This window comes from Mustela nigripes, chromosome X, assembly GCF_022355385.1.
Source record: "Mustela nigripes isolate SB6536 chromosome X, MUSNIG.SB6536, whole genome shotgun sequence".
NCBI lineage: Eukaryota > Metazoa > Chordata > Mammalia > Carnivora > Mustelidae > Mustela > Mustela nigripes.
This window is the reverse complement of record NC_081575.1, coordinates 124,139,762-124,162,899: the sequence shown is the minus strand read 5'-3', so window position 1 is coordinate 124,162,899 and position 23,138 is coordinate 124,139,762. Positions and strand designations below refer to the sequence as shown.

Here is a 23,138-nt window from a genome sequence, read left to right as displayed (position 1 = left end):
ACGAGATTTAGAGTGGGTGGCGGGCGGGCGCGGTGGGGGGGTGTGGGGGGGGGGGGGGGGGGGGGACGGGGGGGAGCGAGTGGGCGGGGGGGGGGGGGTGTCGGTCCCGTGTGCCCGGGGATGGGTCAGAAGACAGACAAGGACGCGGAGTGCAGGAACAGTCTCTGACCACCAGGGGGCACCAGGCACACATCATTGAGCGGGCAGGAGGCCAGGGGGAGAGCCCCGGCTAGGGGTGATGGCCCAGAACGACTCTCCGCGACCATAAATCCCCCGACCAGCATCCCACAACATGGAAACACTAATCCAGGTATCGCACTTTGGGAAAAGTCTCCCTCCGTCCCTTTGACCTCTGAAGTGTCCTGGGGTCCCTCCTTGTGCCACAGTTGGCCTCTCCCTGGACACAGGCTTCTCAGCTGAGGGGTGCCGAGAGGATCCCAGGTAGGATCCCAGGAGGGGGAGGAGAAGGGGAAAGGTGCCCGTGGCACCGCCCCACACCAGGAACTTGGGATTGAGGTCCCTGAGGTGGGAATCCAAGAAGCATAGGCAGGGAGACGTGGGGTCGGGGACATCTGCCTTCCTGACCCTGGCAGGACCGGTGTGCTCGCCCAACAGGACAGGGCCCTCAGCACAGGTGAGAGTCGAGGCAGGACACATGGAGCCTGAAGGAGACAGGGGAAGGTAGACAGCCGGGACACACTGTGCTGTCTCCACACCCAACAGTGACCACCGCCGGTAAACAGGGGTGCTCAGGTCACACTTGACACCAGCTCACCCAGTCCTGAGTGGGGTCTTGTGACAACATGGTTGGTACCAAACCTCCCCATCACCCCCGTCACCAACTCAGGGATGTTCATTCCCTGAGTGAGTGTCCCTTCACAAGGGTGTCTCTCACAAGGGGTACCACACCTCACATGGGGACATCTCCTTATATGAGGGAATCCCCTCACTCAAGGAAAATGTGCCCTCACACAGAGGCATCCCATCTTATAGGAAGAACGTCCCATCACATGGGGGGGGGTGTCCATTACATGAGGGCGTACCACAGGGGGACATCTCACACGGGGGGATCCCCTCACACGAATACGAGCACATCTCACATGGGGTGCCCCTCACATCTCACAGAGAGGACTTACCCTCACACAAGTAGGGACACAATACCATGGGAATGTCTCCTTGGGTACCACCTTATACAAGGGGACATCTCATACGGGGGGATGACATCACAGCCACTGGGAGAAATCACCTCACACGATGTGTCCCCTCACACAGAAGGACATTCCTTCATGTTGGGAGGGCATCACATCACATCTCACAGGGGCGGGGGACAGAGATCACCTCACATTATGTGTCCCCTTACACAGAGGGACATCTCACACCATGTGTCCCCCTCACACAGGGACATCCCCTCACAAAGGAGCATCACATCTCATGCGGAGGGGAGATCGCCTTATATTATGTGTCCTCTCACACAGGGGGACATCTCACATGAGGTGTCACCGTCACACAGGAATATCCTCTCCCATTGTGTCTCCTCACACAGGGGAACATCTCCTCACACAGGGCATTACATTTCATGGGGGAAGGGAAATCACCTCACATAATGTGTCCCCCTCACACGAGTCCATTTCATACAGGGGACATCTCACAAGGGGGAGGGCATCGCATCTCATGTGTCCCCCTCATAGAGGAGGATATCCCCTCACATGGGGTAACATCATATCACATCTCATGGTGGGGGAAGAAGATCACCTCACATTATGTGCCCTCTCACACAGGGGGACATCTCACACAACCTGTCTCCTCACATAGGACATCTCACACAAGGTATCACATTTCATGGGAGAGGAGAAATCACTTCACATGATGTGTCCCTTCACAAAGGGGAGGTCTCACAAAGGGAACCACCTCACGCAATGTGTCCCCTCACACAGGAGGACATCCCCTCAAATGGGGGGAGCATCACATCTCATGGGGGCAAGGGGAGATCACCTCACAGTACATGTCCCCTCACACAGGGGGACATCACATTTCATGGGGGGGAATATCATCTCACATTACATTTCTCCACACAAGAGGACTTCTCACATGGGGGGAGGCAGCATCACATCTCACAGGAGGAAAATCACATCACACGATGTGTCGCCTCACAAGAGGAACATCTCATATGAGGGGGCATCATAGCTCACGGGGGAAAATCACCTCACAAGACATGTCCCCTCACACAGGGACATCCCCTCACAGAAGAGCATCACATCTCATTGGGGTGGGGGTGGAGATCACCTCACATTATGTGTCCCCTCACACAGGGACATTCTCTCACATTTTCTCTCCTCACACATGGCATTACATTTCATGGGGGAAGGGCAATCACCTCAAAGGATGTATCCCCCTTACACGAGGACATCTCACACAGGGGGACACCTCACAAGGGGGAGGGCATCGCATCTCACAGGGAAAATCACCTCATGATGTGTCCCCTCATACAGGAGGACATCCCCTCACATGGGGTGACATCGCATCATCACATCTCATGGCGGGGAAGGGACATCACCTCACATTACGTGCCCCCTCAGATGGGGACATCTCACATGACATGTTACCTCACACACACATCTCCTCACACAAGGTGTCTCCTCACACAGAAGGACATCTCCTCACATAAGGCATCACATTTCATGGGGGAGGAGAAATCACCTCACATGATGTGCCCCTCACAACGGGGGCATCACAGCTCACGGGGGGAACCACCTCACGCAATGTGTCTCCCTCACACAGGAGGACATCCCCTCCAATGGGGGGGAGCATCCCATCTCATGGGGGTGAGGGGAGATCATCTCACATTACGTGTCACCTCACACAAGAGGACATGTCACATGGGCGGAGGCAGCATCTCATCTCACATGGGGGAACCACCTCACACAATGTGTCCCCTCACAAAGGGGAACATCTCACATGGGGGGCATCATTGCTCACGGGGGAAAAATCACCTCACATGATGTGTCCCCTCACACAGGAGGCTATCCCTTCACATGGGGGGGTGGGCATCACATTTCACAGGGGCGGGGGGTAGAGATCACCTCACAGTACGTGTCCCCTCATACAGGGACACATCTCATATGATGTGTCCCCCTCACATGGCCCATCCCATCACGGGGGTACATCTCCTCCCACGACGCATCCCTCACGTGAGGAGACATCGCAGCTCACAGTGAGTAATCACCTCAGCCATGTCCCCTCACGTGGCTACGTTCCCTCATGAGGGGTCATCCCCTCACATGGGGCGTTCCATCTCCAGGAACATTACCTTCGCTCTGCGGCTTCACCAGGTCCAGCATCTGGCAGAGGCAGTCCTCGAAGGGCAGGGCCTCGATGGCCATGCTGTCCAGCCTGCGGCACTGCTCCTCATAGAAGTACTCCAGCTCAAACATGGACAGCGCGCCGTCCCCATCCAGGTCCATGCAGCGGAACCAGTACTCGATGCTGCGGTCACAGGCGGTCAGCGCCAGCTGGGGACTGAACCCACTGGGCCTCACTGCACCCAGGGAGGACGCCCTCCAGGCCTGCCCTGCCCGGTGGGGACCCTGCCTGGGACCGGCCTTGCCTGGGTGGACCCCTGGTGGCGCCCATGCTCAGGCACAGCCGCTAGCCCTCGGCCTCCGGGAGGGGCAGAGGTTCCGGGGCAGCCATCGAATACGTACCTGGTTGGAGTTTTTTTGTCTTCTTCAGAGATCAAAAACCAAACAAAGTCAGCGTAGCTTATCTTTCCTTCTTTCTGGACTTTTCTGCCCCTGGGTTCAGGGTCGAGACCAACAGACAGAACGTAGTCGGGAGGCGCAGCGCAAGGTGAGAGGCCCCGCCCACCTCCGTGCGTCTGGCCGTCCCACGCTGGGCTCCTGACAGGGGAAGGCCTGGGACTGCAGACGGGGCAGGGGTGGCTTCTGTGGCCTCCGTCGCAGCTGCCTCATGGCCTCCGATGCCCCTACTCCAGGGTCCCCTCAGACGCCCAGGGCCTGACATGACCCACCAACGTGGGGCCGGTCCTCCCCCACCCCTTACTGATGACCTCATGCAAGAATGGTGTCGGCCTCCCGTTCTTATGACCTCACGTGACAAAGAGGTATGTCCCCTTATAGACGCTCTGGAGTAGGAGAACTCTGTGTGTCCCCCAATGACATCACATGACAAAGCTGCGTCTCCCCTCACGAGCTTGTGTGACAATGGCACGTGCCTCCCTTCATAATAACCTCCTGTGACAAAGATGTCCTCCCCTGTGACCTCACGTGACAGCAGCACGTGGCCTCCCTTATTTACGACCTTATATGACAAGGTCCCAGTCACGTGCGTCCTCGCGACCCGCCATGACCACGGCCCTCGCCCTCGAAAAGCAGCTCATGCTAAGGAACGAGCGAGACAGAACCGGACTCCGGCACCGAACCCCGGCCGCAGCCACCGGACGACGCCCTCACGACGTACCTCGTCACGGCCCCCGAGAATATCCTCTCGATCATCCTGCTGGATATGGCTGCAGAGACAGAGTCGGGCCATAAGCCGCCCGCACACACCCGCGGCCGCGGCCCGGCAGCCGGTGCTCGGGAGTCGCAGGGCGGGGCGGGTCGGCTTTGAGACGCCGGGCCCCAGCCCTGGGGGGTGGCACCCGGGGAACCTCCTGTCCCGCGGGTGTCCCCCCCAGGGCGCTGCCCACAGCTTTCCCATCCCGAGGATGGAGCCCAGTCAGAGCCGCAGAGTGACAGCTGCCCCAGGGGCGCCGAGACCGGGTCAGAGTGTGACAAGCAAGTTTCGCTCTCAGACGCTCTCGCTGTGCGGTCACGGCCACTGTCTGTCACTGACGTTGGCTGACACACGAGACGTGAGACCTCCGCGTCGGTCCGGACGCTGGGGCAGCCGTCCCAGAGCACCCCGACGGGGCGGCTCGAGCAACACAGGCTTATCCTCCCCCAGTCCCGGGGCGGGCAGGAGTCCGAGACCCAGGCGGGGCCGAGGTGGGCTCTCCCCAGGTCTCGCTCCGGGCCATGCAGACCCCGGGTGCTCCCCACGTCCTCACACGGTCGTCCCTCTGTGTGTCTGTGTTACAAACCCTTTTCTTGTGAGAGCCCCGTCCTGGGAGATCAGGGCCACCTACTGACCTTTGGTAACTGTGACCACCTCTGTAAAGACCCCACCTGCACTTCCGGGCCGTTGGGGAGTCCCGCAGAACGCGCCTCCCGCGAGGCCATTCTGGAGGGACACAGCTCGGCGCCTCCCCAGCCCGGCACCCCAGGACGGAGGAACGGAGACCGCCTCTTCCCCATCTCCCAACGCATCCTACGCCTCGTGGATGTCGCCCGATACACCATGACTGGGCGTCACAACAGGCTGAATGGAGCCTCCCCAGAAAACCACGGCCAGATCCCGACTCCTGGGATGTGGCCACGAGGCCGTGAAGGGAAACGGGTCTTTGCAGACGGGACCCAGAGAAAGCCCTGAGATGAGCCCATCCCGGATCAGGGAGGCCCTGAACGCAGCGTCTCTTGTAAGAGGAGACACAGACGCGGAGGACAAGCCCCGGGAACACGGAGGCAGCGACGGGAGGGACGCGGCCACAGGCCCAGGGACGCCTGGAGCCCCAGGAGCTGGAAGGACCCTGCCCTGGGACACGGCCCTGCCCCACGCGGAGGGGCACCCTGGGGGAGGGTGCGTCCCTGCTGTGGGCGGGCCCGGGCTGTGGTCACCTCTCACAAGCCCTTCCGCAAACTCCCGTACAAACTCCCGTACAGCCCTCCCGGGACACGGTCCGTGACGTCCTCGACGACGGAGGCTCTGAGGATACGCCGCTGTCCCCTCAGGCCCGTCGGAGCAGCCACACAGACCGGGACCGCTCGCCCGGATGCGCACGTGCCAACACTGACCACACAGCTCCTCCACGGAGACCTGCCTCTGTGGGCTGCACGGGACGGGGTCAGCTCTGACCTCGTCTGCCTGCCTTCCTGTCACAGGGTCGCACCCGAGCCTCAGCCTGGTGGCCGCTAGCGCCATAGGCAACCCCGCAGGCACCAGCGCTCGAACGGCTGGAGTCTCCTTACGCAGGAGGGTCAGCACCCCGCGTGTGCGCTTCCGTGTCCCGTGTGTATCGTGACCCACGTCTGTCCCCACCCTGTGTGTCCTGCACGTACCACGTGTGTCCCTGTCCCTCCCGTGTATCGTGCGTGCGCAGCCTGCGTCTCCTGTACGTATGTCCTTCAGGACAGTGCACTCCCGGAGACCGGGGTACGTACGTCCTGCAGGAACAGTGCACTCCTGCAGACCGGGGCAGGCCGTTTCACACATCGGGCCGCGGGCCCGGGGAGCTGGCCACGGCCCGTGGTACTGGACGGGGCGGGGTGCCCTGCGGTCGGTCCCCTTGTCCCCCACAGGCCGCGCACTCACCGTGGTCATTGTGCCGGGCCAGGTCCTGGGAATCGATGAGAAGGTCGTGGTCCGTGTCCAGCTCCCAGAACTTGCAGTAAATGACATAGAAGTGCTCGTAGGAGAAGTACTCTGTGAGCTGGTTGATGTCCGCTTCCTCTTCCAAGAGCGCCACATTCTGCCAAACCAACCAGCGCAGCGTTTGTCCCGGCAGCCGGGTCTCCCGCGGGGGGGACCGCCCAGGGGTCCCCGGAGAGCCCAGAACCAGTCAGGCCGGGCCCGGGGCTGGGAGCTCAGCATCCAGGTCGGGAACGCGCTGCCGTCGGGACTGTGCTCGAGACTCAGCCCGCGTCCTGCTGGCGACACGCGGCAGCCCCGCGGGCACCGAGCCTCTCACAGCCTCGGGCCTCCTTATGTGGGCGGACGGCCGCCCTCCTCGCGATGGCCCACGTGTGCCCCAAGCCACAGTGAAGAGGACACCGTGCTCCCCGGGGCCGAGGGGTCATTTGTCCTGCAGCATGGGGGACGGTCACTGGGTCGAGACGGAGCGGGGAGCGTGCAGACCGGGACACGAATGGGCGACGGACGGAGGACGGACAGACGGTGGTGCAAGACGGAAGGACGGACACCGGGAGGAGCAGGACCGGATGGAGCAGGACTGGAGACGGAGAGCAAGGTGGCGGCAGGACAGCACGGACGGCGGACAGACACGGGGAACGCAAGCAGGGAGAAGGCACGGCAGAGAGAAGACGGAGAACGAACAGGAAAGAGCGGAAGACAGGACGGATGGACGCAAGACAGATGGACGCAGGACGGATGAGACGGACGCAGGACGCAGGACGCAGGACGGATGGACGAATGGACGGATGGACAGGTAGAGGGTGGGGGGACGGTCCACGGCGGAGGGCGGCGGAGGGACCCGCGGACAGAAGACAGATGGACGGGGACGGACGGAGGCCCACGAGCCCCCCGGGCGGCCGCCCACCTGCAGGAAGGTGCTCCTGCGGAGCTCGGCGCACGTGATCCTCCCCGACCAGGACCTGTTGACGGAGTAGAAGATCCTCTGTGTCACCTGCAGGAGGAAAGGCCGTCAGCAGAGCCGGGGCACGGCCAGGCCGCGGCTCCCATTCGGCGCGCGCCGGACGCTTGGGCTGTGCACGCAAGCGCCTCTGAACCTCGGGGCCGGCAGCGCGGTCACCCACGTTCCCGAGAGCCCAGATGGGCTCCCAGACTGAGCAGGAGCTGCCCTCAGGGAGGGAGAGCACACGGCTCTCCGGGACGTCCCCCACCCCCACCCTGGCTGGCGACGGACGTCCGGACACACGGGAGGCGCTGAAGGAGCTTGTGTCAGCGCGGGCCACCTGCCCCTCAAGACCCCGTGCCCAGCCCCGGGCCACCTGCCCCTCAAGACCCCGTGCCCAGCCCCGGGCCACCTGCCCCTCAAGACCCCGTGCCCAGCCCCGGGCCACCTGCCCCTCAAGACCCCGTGCCCAGCCCCGGGCCACCTGCCCCTCAAGACCCCGTGCCCAGCCCCGGGCCACCTGCCCCTCAAGACCCTGTGCCGAGCCCCGCCCTGCAAGCACGACCAACATCTCATTCGTGGGTGAGAACATGGGGGTCCAGATGGGTCACAGCCCGAGGCCCAGGCCGCGCGTTCCCGTGGGTGCCCGGGTAGAACGGGGCCTGTGGCCACCGGCCGCGCCCGTGTACTCACGGTGGTGATGTAGCGAGAGTGGAACTCGGACGCCTCCTTCAGGAAGGCCAAGCCAGGGTGCGTGTTCACGACGTCCTGCACACGGAACACAAGACGGTACGCAGGGACTCGCACGGTGCCTGCCAAGCACGGGCCCCCGCGTCCGTCACCAGCCCCTGCCGCCTCCCCAGGGACGGGGCTGCTGCGCTCGGGTCCCTCCGGCCCCACGGCGGCTCACAGGGTGGAACCCAGAGGAGCGAGGCTGTGAATCCCCGCACGGCCCCGGTCCGCGACAGCGAGCCCCGTGATCTCCGACAGCTGACCATGACTCAACGCGTGTGAAGACACAAGGGCTCGCACCGAGGTCCCCAGGGAGGTTTTAGATGCCCTCGGTTTATGTGCTACGGTCCCGTGGCCTTTAGGTCTCATGCTGGAATAACCCTGGCACTCAGAACGGACGATCCGAGGACAAAACAACTCGTGTCTCTGTGGCCTCGTGCTCTGAGCTGCCCGTGGTCCCTCTGCTCACACCCCGACACCGCGTGGCCCACGTGGCTCCATCGCACGCACGAGGCTCTGGTCCCTGGGCCACCTCTGTGGGAAGCAGGACTAGGGAAGGGAGCCCGACCCCTGGCTCCCGTGTGGAGCCGACACGGGGGCGGCTGGAGGAGCGGGGCAGACGCAGACGCACCTGTAAGAAAGGCACGAAGTCCTCCTGCACCAGGTAGTTCGCGCCGGGACTCATGAGCAGGTGCACGAACTTGGCGGCGTCGTCGTGACAGCTCTGGAGGACCCTGCGAGGACGGAGGACGTCCCACTGGCGCCCACGCACCAGACCCGCGAGGCCGCCCCCAGCACGGTGACGGGGCGGGCACGGGCCCTGGACGGAGCGTGGTCACGCGCTGGCCCGGAGGGGACAGGACACCGTGCCACGTGCCTAGGGCTCCGCTCCGTCCTCTCGCTGTCTAGGCCACAGCAGTGCGAGCCCGTGCTGCGGCAGCTGCCCCGGGACACGCAGGGCTGGGGACACGCCTCCCCTCCTGGCACCCGCCCCCAGCGCACAGGCCCGAGACTCACTTTCTCCACATGGCGACGAACTTGTGGACAGAGACGGCGCCCGTGCGCTCTCCCCCGGCACAGCAGAACAGCGGCCCCTTCCAGTAGAGCGGGCAGCCACAGGCCTGCGGCAGAGGGGCACAGCGGGCCGGCCGTCAGCGCCTCCCGGACCCCCACGGCCCCTATCGCGGCCGCACGCTCCCACGGGGATTTCGTGGCCGCCTTCCCTGCAGACGGCCGGACCTCCGAACCCAGCAGCTCCGCGCAGAGGAGCTCAGCGTTCCCTCCGGACGCGAGACGCCCGTCCCGTCCCATGCACCAGGGAGAGCGAGAAGCCCTTGTGCCGCTGTCACTTCAGGTGACAGGAACGCAGCTCAGGGACGAAACAGCCCACGCCATGCCCGGCACCCAGTCCGGCAGCTGGCGGCCAGCGGGTCCCCGGAGCGGGCGAGTCCAGCAGCGGCTCACGGTCCCCGCGGGGAGGGAACCGACGGCATCGAGCGAGGGCGTGGGACGCGACACGGAAAATCCCAGCCACCGGAACGTCCGCACGCCGGCACAGGGCGGGGCGTCAGCACGTGTGCCGAGGCCCTTCCTCCAACGCGGGACAGAACGAACGCGGGCCGGGCCCACGTGGACGGAAAAGAACGCAGATGCTCCGACGGTCAATCAGCGGACTCGGAAGTCAGCTCTTTAAAGACGTAAAAATCCCAGCAGCCGTCCGCAGCCGTGGCCAGGAGCGAGACGGAGAACAGGAGTGACCAACGGGAGCCGGCCTCGCGGCCCCACACGCGTGAGGGACGCGGGAAGTGGACGCTCCGCTCCTTCGTGCCCACACGTGCTGCAGCGCCGTGACCGGCTTAACCGCACCCGAAGGGACACCACCGAAGACGCGCACCGAGCCGTACGCCTGCGGGAAGCTGAATCTGGAAAACCACCGGGCTCTCTGCTCGGTGATGAGCCGCTTCCCCTGCTCTCTCCACCTGCCTCTCTACCTGCTTGTGACCTCGGTCAAATAAATACATAAAATCTTTAAAAAAGAAAGAAAAATAAATGTCTAGCAGCTCCGTGACGTAAACTACAAGGAAACCCGTCAAATCCAACCGGCGCCGCGGCATCTGCACTGAGCCATCCGCACGGCACGGCCGGGAGACGTTGAAGACGGGGCTGAGCCCCAACGCCGGCTCCCGTATGAGCCGCAAATCCCAGCGACGGCCGGAATCCCAGCCCCGCAGCGACACGCGGCACGGCGTCGGGGCACATACCGAGGCTCACTCAGAAGCCCCCACGGGGAGCGAGGGCGTTAAAAGCCCACTGCAGAGTGACGTCCGCGAACTCTTGGCACGCGCGAGCAAGGAGGGAAGACGGACCACGGCAGGGAACCGTGAGGACGGAGCCTGAGCCCGTGGAGCGACTCGGGACAAAGACCGTACTGCCGTTCCGGGGGAACACACGCGCTGTCGGCGAGGGTGGGGGGGGCTTCTTCCACCGGCCACGACGGTCAACGCACGACGCTTCCCGGCCCTGAACAGACCCGAGCCCGGGACAGATGCTCTTCTGCAGGAGGACGGGGCAGACGCCGCTCCTGACCTCACGGCAGCAGACGTCCCTCCCGCAGGGCACAGAACCTTCGGTCGCGAAGGGAGAGCCTCCTGCGGGAGCTGCAGTGAGCACAGGAGGACGCGCTCAGACCCTGACCCGGGCCCAGCACAAGGAGCACCCACGGGCGCGGTGCTGAAGACCGACCGTCGAGGAGGAAGACGCACGCAGCCCCCGAGAGCTAGAGACGGGCACAGAGCGCGCAGACGCCCGTTGGCTGAGAAACGTGGTCAGCGTCCACGCTCATGATGGACGTGCAAACACATGTGCACGGACAGACCGGAACCGCCCGCAGGAACGAATCTGAGCCCGCGTGTCGGCCTGGACGTGACACGGAGCTTCCGCAAACAGCCGGGGGACGGAGCCACCGGGCAGGGTCGACGGAGGAAGAGGAAGTGGTGTGGCTGCCGTGGAGATCTGCCGGGCAGGGTGGACGGAGAGCGGCCACCAGTCCCTCAGGCCACACGCCATCCTCCGGGAGGAACCGCAGACCGCACGCTCGCTCACACAGGACGCGGCCGAGAAGGTGCGCAGCGGCCTTCCTCAGGATGTCCCCGAGGCAAGCGCCCGGGTGTGCACGCGCACAGCGCTGAACGGACCCACGGGCAGATCCACGCCCTCGGACGGGGGCCGTTTGGGGCCATATCGCGGAAGAAGCCGCGGCCACCACAACCACGCACGAGTTTTGGGCAGAACCGACAGAGCAGCGTCCCACGCCGGTGTGGAAGGCTTTCACGGACGCCGCGCTGCGCGGGACGACTCCCGTGCCCACGGTGTGAGAGGCGAACCTGGACACCAACAGAGCACGGGCTGCTGACCGGGAGCCGTGACCGGGAGTGGGCCGAAGAGAGCCCCGGCGTGCCGGGAACACGGGCGCCACACTCTGGGCGGTGTTCCCGTGCGTGTGTGGACACTCGCAGCGGGCAGGACCGGCAGTGATGGCACCGTGGCCCCTCCTGGCTCCACACATCGGTCCCCGAAGGGGTCCGCGCACATGAGGCTGTCGGCACCGCCCCGTAAGGATGCGCCGGCGGGCCCGGGTCTCAACCATCCGACAGCTGGAAGGCTTTGGCCGTGCCCTACACTGCCGTTCAGGACAAGCTGTTCACCTCCTGAAGCGAACGGGAACCGTGACCCCTTCCACGCAAGACACAGAAAAGAAGAGTTTGTAGAAAGGACAAATCGTCACCGCAGGGAGGAAGCGCACCCTGGTGAGACTTGGCTTTCTATCGGTTTTTCGGAAAGATCTGCTCTTTGCAGAGTGCACGCTGGTGCCTAAACCCTGCGTCTGTCCCCACCGTGAGGAGGGGCGTGTGACCGCCGATCTCCGCATACCCTGACCCTGCACAGCCAGCAAGCCCGTCTCCGCGCCCGTGGCTCCCGCGCCCGGAATGCGGCGTGAGGGCCATCGGGTTGCCCGTGGCCTCTCGCGCCGGGGGTCCTCGTACTCAGCATCCGCTACGCCGTCGTGTGCGACGTAACAAACACCAACACTGGTCTCCGCTCCGCGTCCCGGCACAGCGAGTCTCAGACCCTCCTACTTCCCTAGGGACAGGGGTGCTGGGATCCCCAGTTCGGACACTGGGTCTTTCCCTGCGGTTCCAGACCCAGAGCTCCGGACTCCCGCGGGCTGTGCGGCCCGACACGTCCTTCTGCCGTCCTAACGAGGTGGCCCTGGGCAGCAGGAAGACCAAGGTGCCGAGACGCTGGGGACGTCCAGCCCCGTGCCCTGCTCTGTGGAGGAACGCACAGGGACACCAGGATCGTGACGCGTCGGGGCGACACGGGGAGGCCTACGTGGAAGTGAAGACGAGGGCAGCAGAGTTTCGGGTGCAGGAGGCGTCTGAGCACGGGAGGGGGCGCCCGGCTCCAGCAGGACCGCAGCTCTGACGCCCAGGAACCTCCCAGCAGTCACCCCGTGTGCCTCTGCTCTGCCCTGCAGCTCTATCCGCCCCAAGGAGGGGCGTGCGAACCCCCAGGGTCTGCGGCACTCGCTCAGTGCCGCGGTGACAATCTGGGACAGGGGACAGGCGTCAGAAATGCAGCGGCCCGGGGGGCTGCGTCCCCGCCTTCTGGGGTCTCTGCCGTCCCCACGAGGCAGTACAAGAACGGAACGGAGCTCAGGTGACAGTCAGGGGTGTCGGGGACCGGTCTGCCTGTGGGAGCGTCACCGACGGGACGCAGGCCCCACGCCAGGGGGACACAGGACAGAAAGCCTGCAGTGTGACACACTCGGACCCCACGACACAAACCGGGGAGCAAACTGGTCCCCCGGGGAGCTCAGCACTGCTCGCTCCAACCCTGACAAGAGCGGAAACACAAAGCGGACAACACTGTCAGACCAGCTGCGTCCGGGCTCGGTCTGCACGCGGACAGGACCCTCCCCCCGAGGCCGTCCTGGCCCTGACTCACGTCCAAGCACAGTTTCCGGGACAGACGTGGAGTATTTCCCTGCCGACAGCAGAAATCGACCAGAAATCAGTAAGAAAAAGACATCCACGGAAGCTGCAAGTTTCGGAACAGGAAACAGAATCCTAAACACCCCAGCGGGCAAAGGAGAAATGACCCGCGCCGCTGCGAGCTCGCTGACGCTGAATGAACCAGAAAACGCACGGCCCGCCCGTGCGCGGGAAGGTTGCGGATGACAGGCCTCGTCGGCAGAAGACCACGGTGGGCCAGAGCGGCCTCGTGCCGGAACCGGACGGAACACGACGATTCCGAGGGAGGCTGAAGGCACGCCGTCATCCGGAGAAAGCCGGAAGCCAACGTCACGGAGCGTCACCAGGAAAACCATCGCGGACGCAAGCAGCCGGTCCTTGGAAAAGGCCAGAGAAATGGAGCCCTTCGTGGTCGAGCCGGTGAAGAGCCCGGAGAGAAGACGCACGGGGGACCCACGGGCCGGAGGGGCTTCCCTACAGCTCCGGAGAGCGGGACTCGGGCGCCCCATGTCTCCCCGACAGGCTCAGCACCTCGGGGGCCTGGGCGGACACGTGGGAGACACACGCCGTCACGACCCCGTGAGGAACTGCGAGCAGACCCCGCCCGTACGTGACGCACCGAATCGGGGAGGGCGTGTGCTGCGGTGAGTGCTGGGAAGTGTGTCAACCTGCGACGCACAGACCTGCTGCCCTGCGGCTGGTAACACATTGTACGTGTGTAAAAAAGTTTTAAAAATTTAGAAAACAATGAGATGCCAAGAAGGGAAATCAGTTAGGACTGGAACGTACCCTTCCCGGAAAGACACCTCCGCAACCGCAGACGGCTTCCCTGCGGAATTCTACAGAACGTCCAAGTCAGAGTCAAACCTGATTCCAAAGAGGACGCTCCGGAACATGGACCGCGGAGGGGCGCTTCCGGAGCCAACCTGAGAGCCGCCCGGACGGCCACGGAGACGAGAATCCTCAGAAGATACCACGGCGAACCCCGGTCTTTGGCGAATGGCGATGTAAACCCCCAACCAGACCTCGGTGGTCCGCATCCGGAAGCCCGTGATGGAGGGAACGGGACATTTGTGAGAACGGGCTGCACGTTCGTGGTCGTCGAAGATGAAAGCGCCGTCGGCACACAGAGGAGGGCCGGGACTTCCGTCCGCGCGGGGGGCGTCTGCAGGAGGCCGGTGCCCGCACCCTGCTTTGCGGATGGAGACGCACAGCCCAGGCCAGGCCCGGCGGGAGGACGTGCCCACCATCTCCGTGCTCAGATCTGACCGAGCACTCGTGGCTACGGCATCTGCAACGGTGTGTGACCCAACACACGTCAATGACCCCGTTTGTGAGACGCTGGAGTGAGCAATCGGGCGTGTCGTCCAAGACGCAGGGTCACAGGGGAACGCGAGACAAGACGCTCCTGACTGTCCGCGGTGAGGACAATGGGAAACGGGTGTGATGGGGAGGTCCGCCCTGCTCCCACCGAAGGGTGCTGAGCTCGGCAGGCGCAGGTCCCCAATGACCCCGTGGAGGTCGAGCCCCAGGGCTGGGGTGTGCGCAGGTGCACCCCTGGGACTCTACTACGGCCCAGGATCGAGCTGGATGAATGGGACCAGGGCCCTGATACGAGGGACCCGGGAGCCCTCAGCCCTGGCCTCCGAGTGAGGACAGCGCACACAGACGCCGTCTGTGGACGGGGAAGAGGCCTGACCCACGCGCCCTGACCGCAGACGTCCAGCCTGCAGAAGCGTCAGAAAGAACGTCCGCCGTCGTGGCGTGTGCGCGACAGAACCGCCCAGCCCGTGCCGCTTTCTCACCGCAGCCTGGACAGAGACTCGTGGCTGCTGGGAAACAGCATCAGAGCCGTGGGGCCTGAGGCCCGCGCGTGCGGCTGGCGGGAGCGTGAAACGCTGCGGGGCTGTGGAAGCCACGTGTACAGGTCCTCCGAGAACCACAGAACTGTCTTGTCACCCGGCACAGCCACTCCCGGGTCGGCAAGTGTGCGCACACACACGCGTGCACACGACCCCACGCGTGCTCACACGCACCCGGAGAATCACCGCACCCAGGGACCCTCCCGGACCCTGACACGGCACGTTCACGGGGTGTTCGTGGAGGTCGCGGACTGAGACCCCACCCGGCGCCCATCCACGGGGAACAGGCACAACAGGGTCCGCCCACACACATGGGTACTACTTGGCTGTGAAGACAGCAGAGTGCGGAGACCTGCTGCCTGCACAAGGGACCCAGGACGCGACCAGTGCAGAACAGAGCAATGCAAGCGCACAGGAAGTGGACGGCGCGCCAGTACCTGGGGGAGGGTATCGGGTCTCTTGAGGGGATGAGAATGTTCTGGAAGCGGAGCTTGGTAATACCTGTGAAGTCGCCTGTGTCTTCCGTGTGTCTGAATTCTACTTCCATGGGGTTAAGAGGCTGACGGCATGTCATGCACGTTTAGCCGCCATAAAGAAGTGTCCACTGTCTGATTCTGTTCATGACGACTCTGGAGGACCCGCCCCCCCACAATGACCGAGGTCCGGCGGCAGCCTGAGGACACGTGGGGTGGCCTGGGAGGGGGCCGTCGGGGCAGGTCGGAAAGGCGTGTGGTGTGGACTGTGTGCACAGTTTCCGGGAACACATACGGCTCAGCTCAGGTCCCACACGGGAACACGGGCTGTGGGTCGCAGACCCGTTGCACCTCAAGGAAGTTCCAGAATGGGAAGAAACACGGACCGTGCGAAACACAGATGTGAAAATCTGTTCTACAAAAGCACGAGGGCCGTGAAGCCGCGGTGACTTGCACGCACACACGTGGGGGGACGCCTCAGTGTGACGTGAGGAAACCGCACGCTGGGGAGGTCACGTGAGAACGGCTGCCCTCGAGCTCCGCAGGCCGGAGACGCGACTGACAGCCACGCCCGAGAGCAGCTCCACGGTGTCGTTCACAATGAGCCGCCAGCACTTCCAGTCCCCGCGCTGGCCCTGAGACCGGCAGACGTGCGCACGAGTCTTGCACACGCACACACACCACGGCAGCTCTCCTCAAAACGCGACGGATGCAACAAAGCGCTCACCTGCTGGGAAACACGTGAGTCACGGAGCGTGCTCACACAGGCCCCCGTCCAGTACTCGGTGACGCCGCGGGGGAGGAACAGCACAATGACTCGGTGCGAAAGACCAGAAACCAAAGACGCTGCACGGCACAGTTCCCATCACGGGACCTTCCCGCAGAGGCCAAACCGCAGCCCCAGACCACGTGTGTGTGTGACACGGCCAGGAAGGCGGGGCTGGGACCCCGCGAGGACTGTCGCGCAGCAGCGACAGGGCTCCCTGCCCTGACGAGGAGCGCGTGGGGACGCATGGGCCAGAATGTACCACGTTGGACTCGGAACCCCGGGAATCCTGCTGTGCGTAAACTCTAGGTCCACAGCCAGACCTGGAGGGGAGGGTCACTGGCAGCCAGGAGGAAACGAAAGGATGGGAAAAACGAGAAGACGGGAACCCACGACGGCGGAATCGAGACGAGAACATAGGGCCGTAACCCACGGCGCCGACCTCCGGGCTCGTCGGAGAAACCACGTAAATCGATCCCCGCCGTGAGCACACGAGACAGGAAGCAGAAGTGAACAACCCCGAAACGAGGGTCGCACCCAGATCTGGTACAGGTTCTAAAACCGATACAAGAGGAAAAACGTTCAAGTAATAAGTGTGTAAGTTACTCCAACAACCGTTTTAGAACATGAACTGATGACAATTTACTAAAGAAATCAAAGCCCCAAACGAGCCAACATCGAGGGAGGTAAACGCGGAAGGAGTCCAACGTTCTGCGCGGAGAACCAGGCACCGCGGCCGGGGGAACAGCCACGCAGGAACTGTGCAGCCGTCGCTCTGAACCACCGTCGCTGAAATTCCACCAGTGACGTGTCAGCAAATCGGCAGAAATGGGAACCACACAGGGCCTAGGACACCCCTTCTCGCGCACCTGACCGCCCGATGGCAGGCACGGGACCACGTTCGCTGTTTGGCGGACGACGCGTCAGTCCCGCCAGCATCCGTACGCTGACCCCGAGTGTTGAGACGGCACCGCCCTTACGGAGGGGAACCTGGGCCCACGACACAGCATCCTACGTGCATGTGTCCTGTCACCCACGAACCCTGCTTACACAACGGCCCCGAGGCACAGGGACGGGACGTGAAGTGACGCGCACGTCCGATGTTTGGTGCACTGTCCCCAGGAGGGTCCCGCAGACCCTCCCTGTGTCCCCACGACGGCCCGACGGCCCCTCCCTGTGTCCACGCATCCCCAGAGGGGCCCACAGCCCCTCTCTGCGTCCGTCCGCAGGTCCCCACGACAGGCCCGCGGCCCCTCTGTGGGGGAGGGTGAATGCAGACTACGGCTCCCCCACAGCTCAGTGCTCTGCCTCTGCAGGAAGACGGGCACTAACCACAAAGCCCTGGCTGTGCGAAGCACAGGGAATCCTGCCAGTCCCTGCGCTAACACGTTCGTGTTTTCACTCCGGCGGCACAGACGCGTGAGGGAGTGCAGGACTCACTGCTGCTCCTTGAGTCCATCTGCTATGAGCAGGAAGCGTAAAAAAAACCCATCGGTTCTTTGAAAGTCTGTGAAGGACCTGGCACCGTGCGTGTTTCTGGGTCAGGCAGACGGCACGGCGTGTGGCTGTGTGTGCCCGGCTCCCACCCGTCACGCCACCGCAAGAAAGTAAGCTGGCTCTGCAAGCGCTCTCTGGGCTGCATAACGAGCCGGGTCACCCTGGGTCTCCTCGACGCTTCAGTGAGAATGTGAAAATCTGCTTCTTACCACCAAAACCAGCTTCTTCCCCAGCCAATGGGCCAAGCGGTTTCAGCTCTGGGCAAGCCCACGGTCTCGGACGGACGTTCGCACAGGTAACAGATGCGGCAGCCGGAGGTCGGGCCGTTTTGCTGGCCGAGTTCTGGAAGAAACATGACAGGGCGCGGGCGGGATCCGTGGGAACACGGCCGCAGAGGAATGCCGACCGCGGGAACCCTGCTGTTGGCGCAGGGCAAGGAGCCGTGCGTGTGGAGCCACAGGAAGTCAGCGAGAGCCAATGGTCGACACAGAAGAGGCTGTGAGGGAAACTCAGACGCGTCCCAGAGGACGTGATGCCACAAACAAGCTTCACGGAAGAGAACTCTCTGAGACATTTCACAACGTTGAAAGCACAAAGGGTTCGAGGTTGGAAGTGAGCCAGACTCAGGAGCAGGACAAGAGCCAGGCACAGAAGAGGGGCTCACGCTACCGTACACCAGGGACACAGGGACGAGCCCCACTCCAGCATCATTTGCTAAGGTTTTACTAAGAAGTACAACACCGGCTTTTAGAATTTCTGGCATTTTAACTGACAGTGCAGCCAATTTTGGTTTCCCCATGCATTTATAAGAAACCACAGGAAAGTTTCTAATGTCTTGACAAACACTTGTGACTTCCCCCGGATAACACAGACCTGCATGGCTTCGGCTTGCGTGGTCAGTAGCGTTTACAGTCCATGCTATGGTACAAAGCGAAGACCGCCTGGACAGACACGGCATGAGCACCACGATACCATGTTCGCTGAGAACACACCCACGTGTAGGGCGGCGTGCTACGTTCTCCCTCAGCAAAGCATGAAATTAGTTATGTATGAACATTTCCATATTATGTGTGCACTTCGTAACCTACTTTATGTCCATACGTTTGCTCGTACTGAAAAACAAAACAGTAAAACACTAAACCAAAACCGTGACCATCATTCCTTTTGGACAGAGGAAAAGAACACGGGGAAACAGGCACAGACTGTGTACTTCTCTGAATATATCTGATTTTTGGGTTTGGCCTTGGAACCATGCATGTTTTCACACATTTATAAAACAACACTTAAAAAAAACGTGACGAGCCCAATTCACAAAGGAAGAGAACATTTCTGAACCCATGCGCTAAGACAAATATTACTGTAACATCAAAAGCAGACAAAGGAATCACAAAACTGCAATCAGTGCTTTTTATGAATATGAATGGAGCAAAGATCATCAACGAAATCCGGGCAAACGGAATCCAGGAACACAGAAAAACGACTGTTCCCCTGGGCCACATGGGACGTGCTCCAGGAATGCAAGGTTGGTTTAATGCTGGCACGACCGGCTCGCAGAATACACTGTATCTGTAGAATGAAACACCAAAGCCATCCGCGCAGGTGCAGAAAAGGCTGGGACCAATTCAACATCCTTTCCAAATAAACACTCAGCACACGAGTGATGGAAAGAAACGTCCTCAGCCTGATAAGGATGCTGTGAAAACCTCACAGGTACATCACGTTTCGTGGTGGAGGAGCGGATACTCTCCCCACAAGGGAGGCAGTGACTCAGGATACCCCACGCTCCCACTTCTCTCCAGCGCCGCGCGGGAGGTCTCCCAGAGCAGGCAGGCGTGGGGCGGAAACAGCAGACACACACCCCGGGAAGGAAGAAGCGCACTGATTCCTGCTTGTCGGTTCCTAGTCTATGGAATGTTAACGGATGCACCAAGCGACATTACAACACATACGTGAGTTCGTGAGGACACGGGACACGAGAGGAACACACAATAGTCAACTGCATTTTTACACACTTGCAACGAACAACCTGAACATCAAGTTTCGGAAACAATCCCACTGGTAAACCACCCGAAAGAATAAAAAGCTCTAACACATTCAACAAAAGGCGTGCAAAGCACACTTACAACCCCAGAGCGCTTCTGAAAGGCAAAGTGCGATTACAGGGAGAGAAGCTTCTGGATGTGGATCAGAAGACCGAACATGGAGATGGCAGCGGTGTGCGAACTGATGTACCGACCAACATGACCCTTACCAGCGGAGCTGCTGGCCTCTCTGGAGAAACCAACGAGCTGACCCTAGAAATCACACGGCCTGACAAGGAGCCCCAGGGAGCCCCGGCCATCCCGAACAAGAACAAAGTCGGAGGAGCGACACTTCCCTGTCCGAAAACTTACTACCGAGCAACAGTGATGAAGACGGTACTGTCTTGGCTGAAAAACGGAAACACGGGTCTACGTGGCAGAGTGAGAACCCAGCGATAAGCCCTCATTTCACGATCAACTCATTTCCCGTGAGGGAGACCCGTCCATGTCCACCGCAGACATGGTGCCGGACGCCTTGGTCTGCACTCGGAGAAGACAGAGTCGTGCCCCAACGTCGCTGCTGACAAAGGCCAACTTGAAACAAACCCGAGACATACGCGTGAGAGGTGGAACTAGACGACCCGCAGGAACAGAAAGACTACATCTTTGTGACCTTAGGTCTGGTGAGGTTTCTCCAGTAGGACAGCAAAAGCACAAGAAACAAAGGCAGAAGTAGAGAAAATGAAGCGTGTCACAACGAAATCCTAAATGCCACCCAAGCGTGTACAATGACCCAAGCGCTGGAAGTAAGTGCGCACCAGCATCTGGTCACAGACTGGTGTCGACGACACACAATGCCTTCTTAGAATTCAACACCGGCACGACAACCCACTGAGACGCGGGCAAAGGATGCGCAGACACTCGGGCAGAGACGTACAACGGCCAACGAGCACGTGGAGGGTCGCGCACGATCGTCCGCCGGCAAGGAAACCACACATCAACCGCAGAAGGAGACACCGGTGCCCTGACAGGGTCAGCGTCTCTCATCCGAGAAGGGGACACGGCGCCACCTCTCTCACTGCCGGTGGGCACGGACACGGTGCGGGTGTTTGGAGACGGCTCGTGGTCCCACAAGCAGCTGCACAGCATTCCGCGTGACCCCGCACGAGCGGTCCCGGCTGCGCACCCAAGAGAAAGGTCACGTGTGCACAAGACACCCCTGGGTGCGTGTTGACAGCAGCCGGAACAACAGAAACACCCACGAACGGTCGACTGGGTAAATACCGAACGTCAGCGTGAGGAAGGACACGCAGATGCGTGCCACCCTGGGAGCACGTTCTGCAAAGGCGCTTCATGCGGGGAGTCCCAGCCGGGAAACCGTGTGTACGCGATGTCCACCACGGGCCGACGCACAGAGACGGGAAGCTGGGTCGCGGCTTCCTACGGACCAGGACGCAGGGAGGCAGGCAACCGTCTGGGAGGGAAGACTGTGTCCTATAGCAAAGCCCGGGCACGACCGCACGGCTCTGTGAGGACGCGAACACCACTGAGCGCTGTGCTCTAGAAGGCCGGCTCCCGCAGTGCGTGACCTCTCGAAGGCCGGCTCCTGCAGTGCGTGACCTCTGTCTCAGGGGCCGCGGGACAGACGGAAAGGCAGACCCCAGACATGGGAAGCAAAAGGAACAAGAAACTGTGTAGCAGCTGGAGGAGAAGGTTCTCGCACCGTGCACGCACCAGGCGACCCGGCAACTGCAGAGGACGTCGTTCCGGTACTGCGTATGCACCAGGCGACCCAGAGGCCACAGAGAATGTTCTCATGCTGAACACACACACAGCGCTGGCTTCCAGATCACCGAGACGAGCACGGGCACGGGAGACACGGGCACGGGAGAGGGATAGGGAAAGAGAAAGCAGGAGGCACGCTGGCCCCACAGGACAGGAACAAGGGACACGCACAGACCCTGGGGAACGCTGTACGCTGAGCTGACAACCGCCTTCTCCTGCAGGGCGACCACCATGGGCCCCGTGACTGGGGAGGGCGAGATCCCCCCGTTCCTGCAAGCGCACTGCGGTGGAGTGGGCACCGAGGGGCGGGTCCCGAACATAGCACTCGTCGGGGGGACGCATGAGTGGCTGGGGAGGAGACCCCGGCAGAACGACACACAGACACTGCACGGGCCACGTCCCACGTGCACGCACCCGCACGGACAGCCCAGGGACGCATCCACACAGACACCCAGGGACACGCTGTCCGGACGAGACCGCAGCAGGACACAGCATGGCGGCGGAGCTGGGAGTCACACGCCGCACAGAGCACACAGGGACTGGGCCGCATGGGCACACACTCCAGAGAAACGGCACCTCGCCCGGGGCAGGCACGGAGCCACGTGGGTGCACGGGAAGGCCTGCATTCAGCCTCTGGAGACGCTCCCTGGAAGACGCAGGCATTAACACTCGCTGACCCGGACCGTGACCCGGGATGTGCGTCTATTAGGATGGAGGACCGACGTTCCCAGAGAATCCTACCAGAGCTTCAGAATGGAAGCAAGTAGGAACCAGAGCACCAAGCTGCACACTACACTCGTGGGGGCCCACCTTGGCCACTCGGCCCATGTCCTCCATGGTGGCTCTCTCGTGGGGAAACTGCGCGAAGGTCCGTTCGATCTTGGTGATGACGGCATCGATGTTCACCGTGTCCTTGGGACGGCCTCTGGGAAAGTAGAACGTGGGAATGTTTTGGCTCGTGGCGGGTGGCAGGGGCTCTTCCTTCTTCGTCGGAACCTAGGGTGGAAAACAGCACCGGCATGAGAACCTGTAAGCCTCCATGTCTTCGCACTCACGCGCCGTTAGCAGGGTGACCTGGGGGAAAGTAATCGCACCGAGCACATCTGACCCGAATCTGGACACACGACTGCCGACGATGCTCGCAGGAGGTCACACAACCCACAAGTGGGCACCACACCCACCGTGGGCCCCATGCCACCGAGCCTCCTCCAGTCCTGCCTTGGGTGTGGCCCCTCAGGACAGGGACTGGAGACGCCCAGATGGACAGACGGGCTGGCACACATGCTTGTGGAGAACCTGCCCGGAGTCCTCCCGGGGGTCAGGACCAGACGGATGGCCACTAACGGGCACGTGAGTGCGTGCAGGAACGGCCTAGCTCACATGTGCAGCGTACACAGGAGTCACCTGTTTCCACGGGACCCGTCGTGGAGCGGGTCACGCCCACCACGCCAACCTGCGGGCGCCTCGCAGAGAGAACCGGGCCCACGGCCATGTCCTCGTCTCAGACAACAGCACACAAGCCACAGCTTATGGTTCCCCTGCT

At 62.3% G+C, this 23,138-nt stretch overlaps 1 protein-coding gene across 1 annotated transcript in view; it reads right to left on the bottom strand.

The window, feature by feature from the left end:
- PPP2R3B (protein phosphatase 2 regulatory subunit B''beta) overlaps positions 1 to 23,138 on the bottom strand; it is a 42,136-nt gene that overhangs the window by 4,674 nt on the left and 14,324 nt on the right. Inside the window, exons 2-10 of the mRNA XM_059385887.1 lie at positions 22,406 to 22,591; positions 9,176 to 9,279; positions 8,790 to 8,892; positions 8,120 to 8,194; positions 7,391 to 7,477; positions 6,427 to 6,583; positions 4,477 to 4,525; positions 3,702 to 3,791; positions 3,308 to 3,483 (exon numbers count right to left, since the gene is read on the bottom strand). Of these exons, the coding sequence (XP_059241870.1) occupies positions 3,308 to 3,483; positions 3,702 to 3,791; positions 4,477 to 4,525; positions 6,427 to 6,583; positions 7,391 to 7,477; positions 8,120 to 8,194; positions 8,790 to 8,892; positions 9,176 to 9,279; positions 22,406 to 22,591 (1,027 nt within the window). The remainder of the gene's footprint in view (positions 1 to 3,307; positions 3,484 to 3,701; positions 3,792 to 4,476; positions 4,526 to 6,426; positions 6,584 to 7,390; positions 7,478 to 8,119; positions 8,195 to 8,789; positions 8,893 to 9,175; positions 9,280 to 22,405; positions 22,592 to 23,138) is intronic.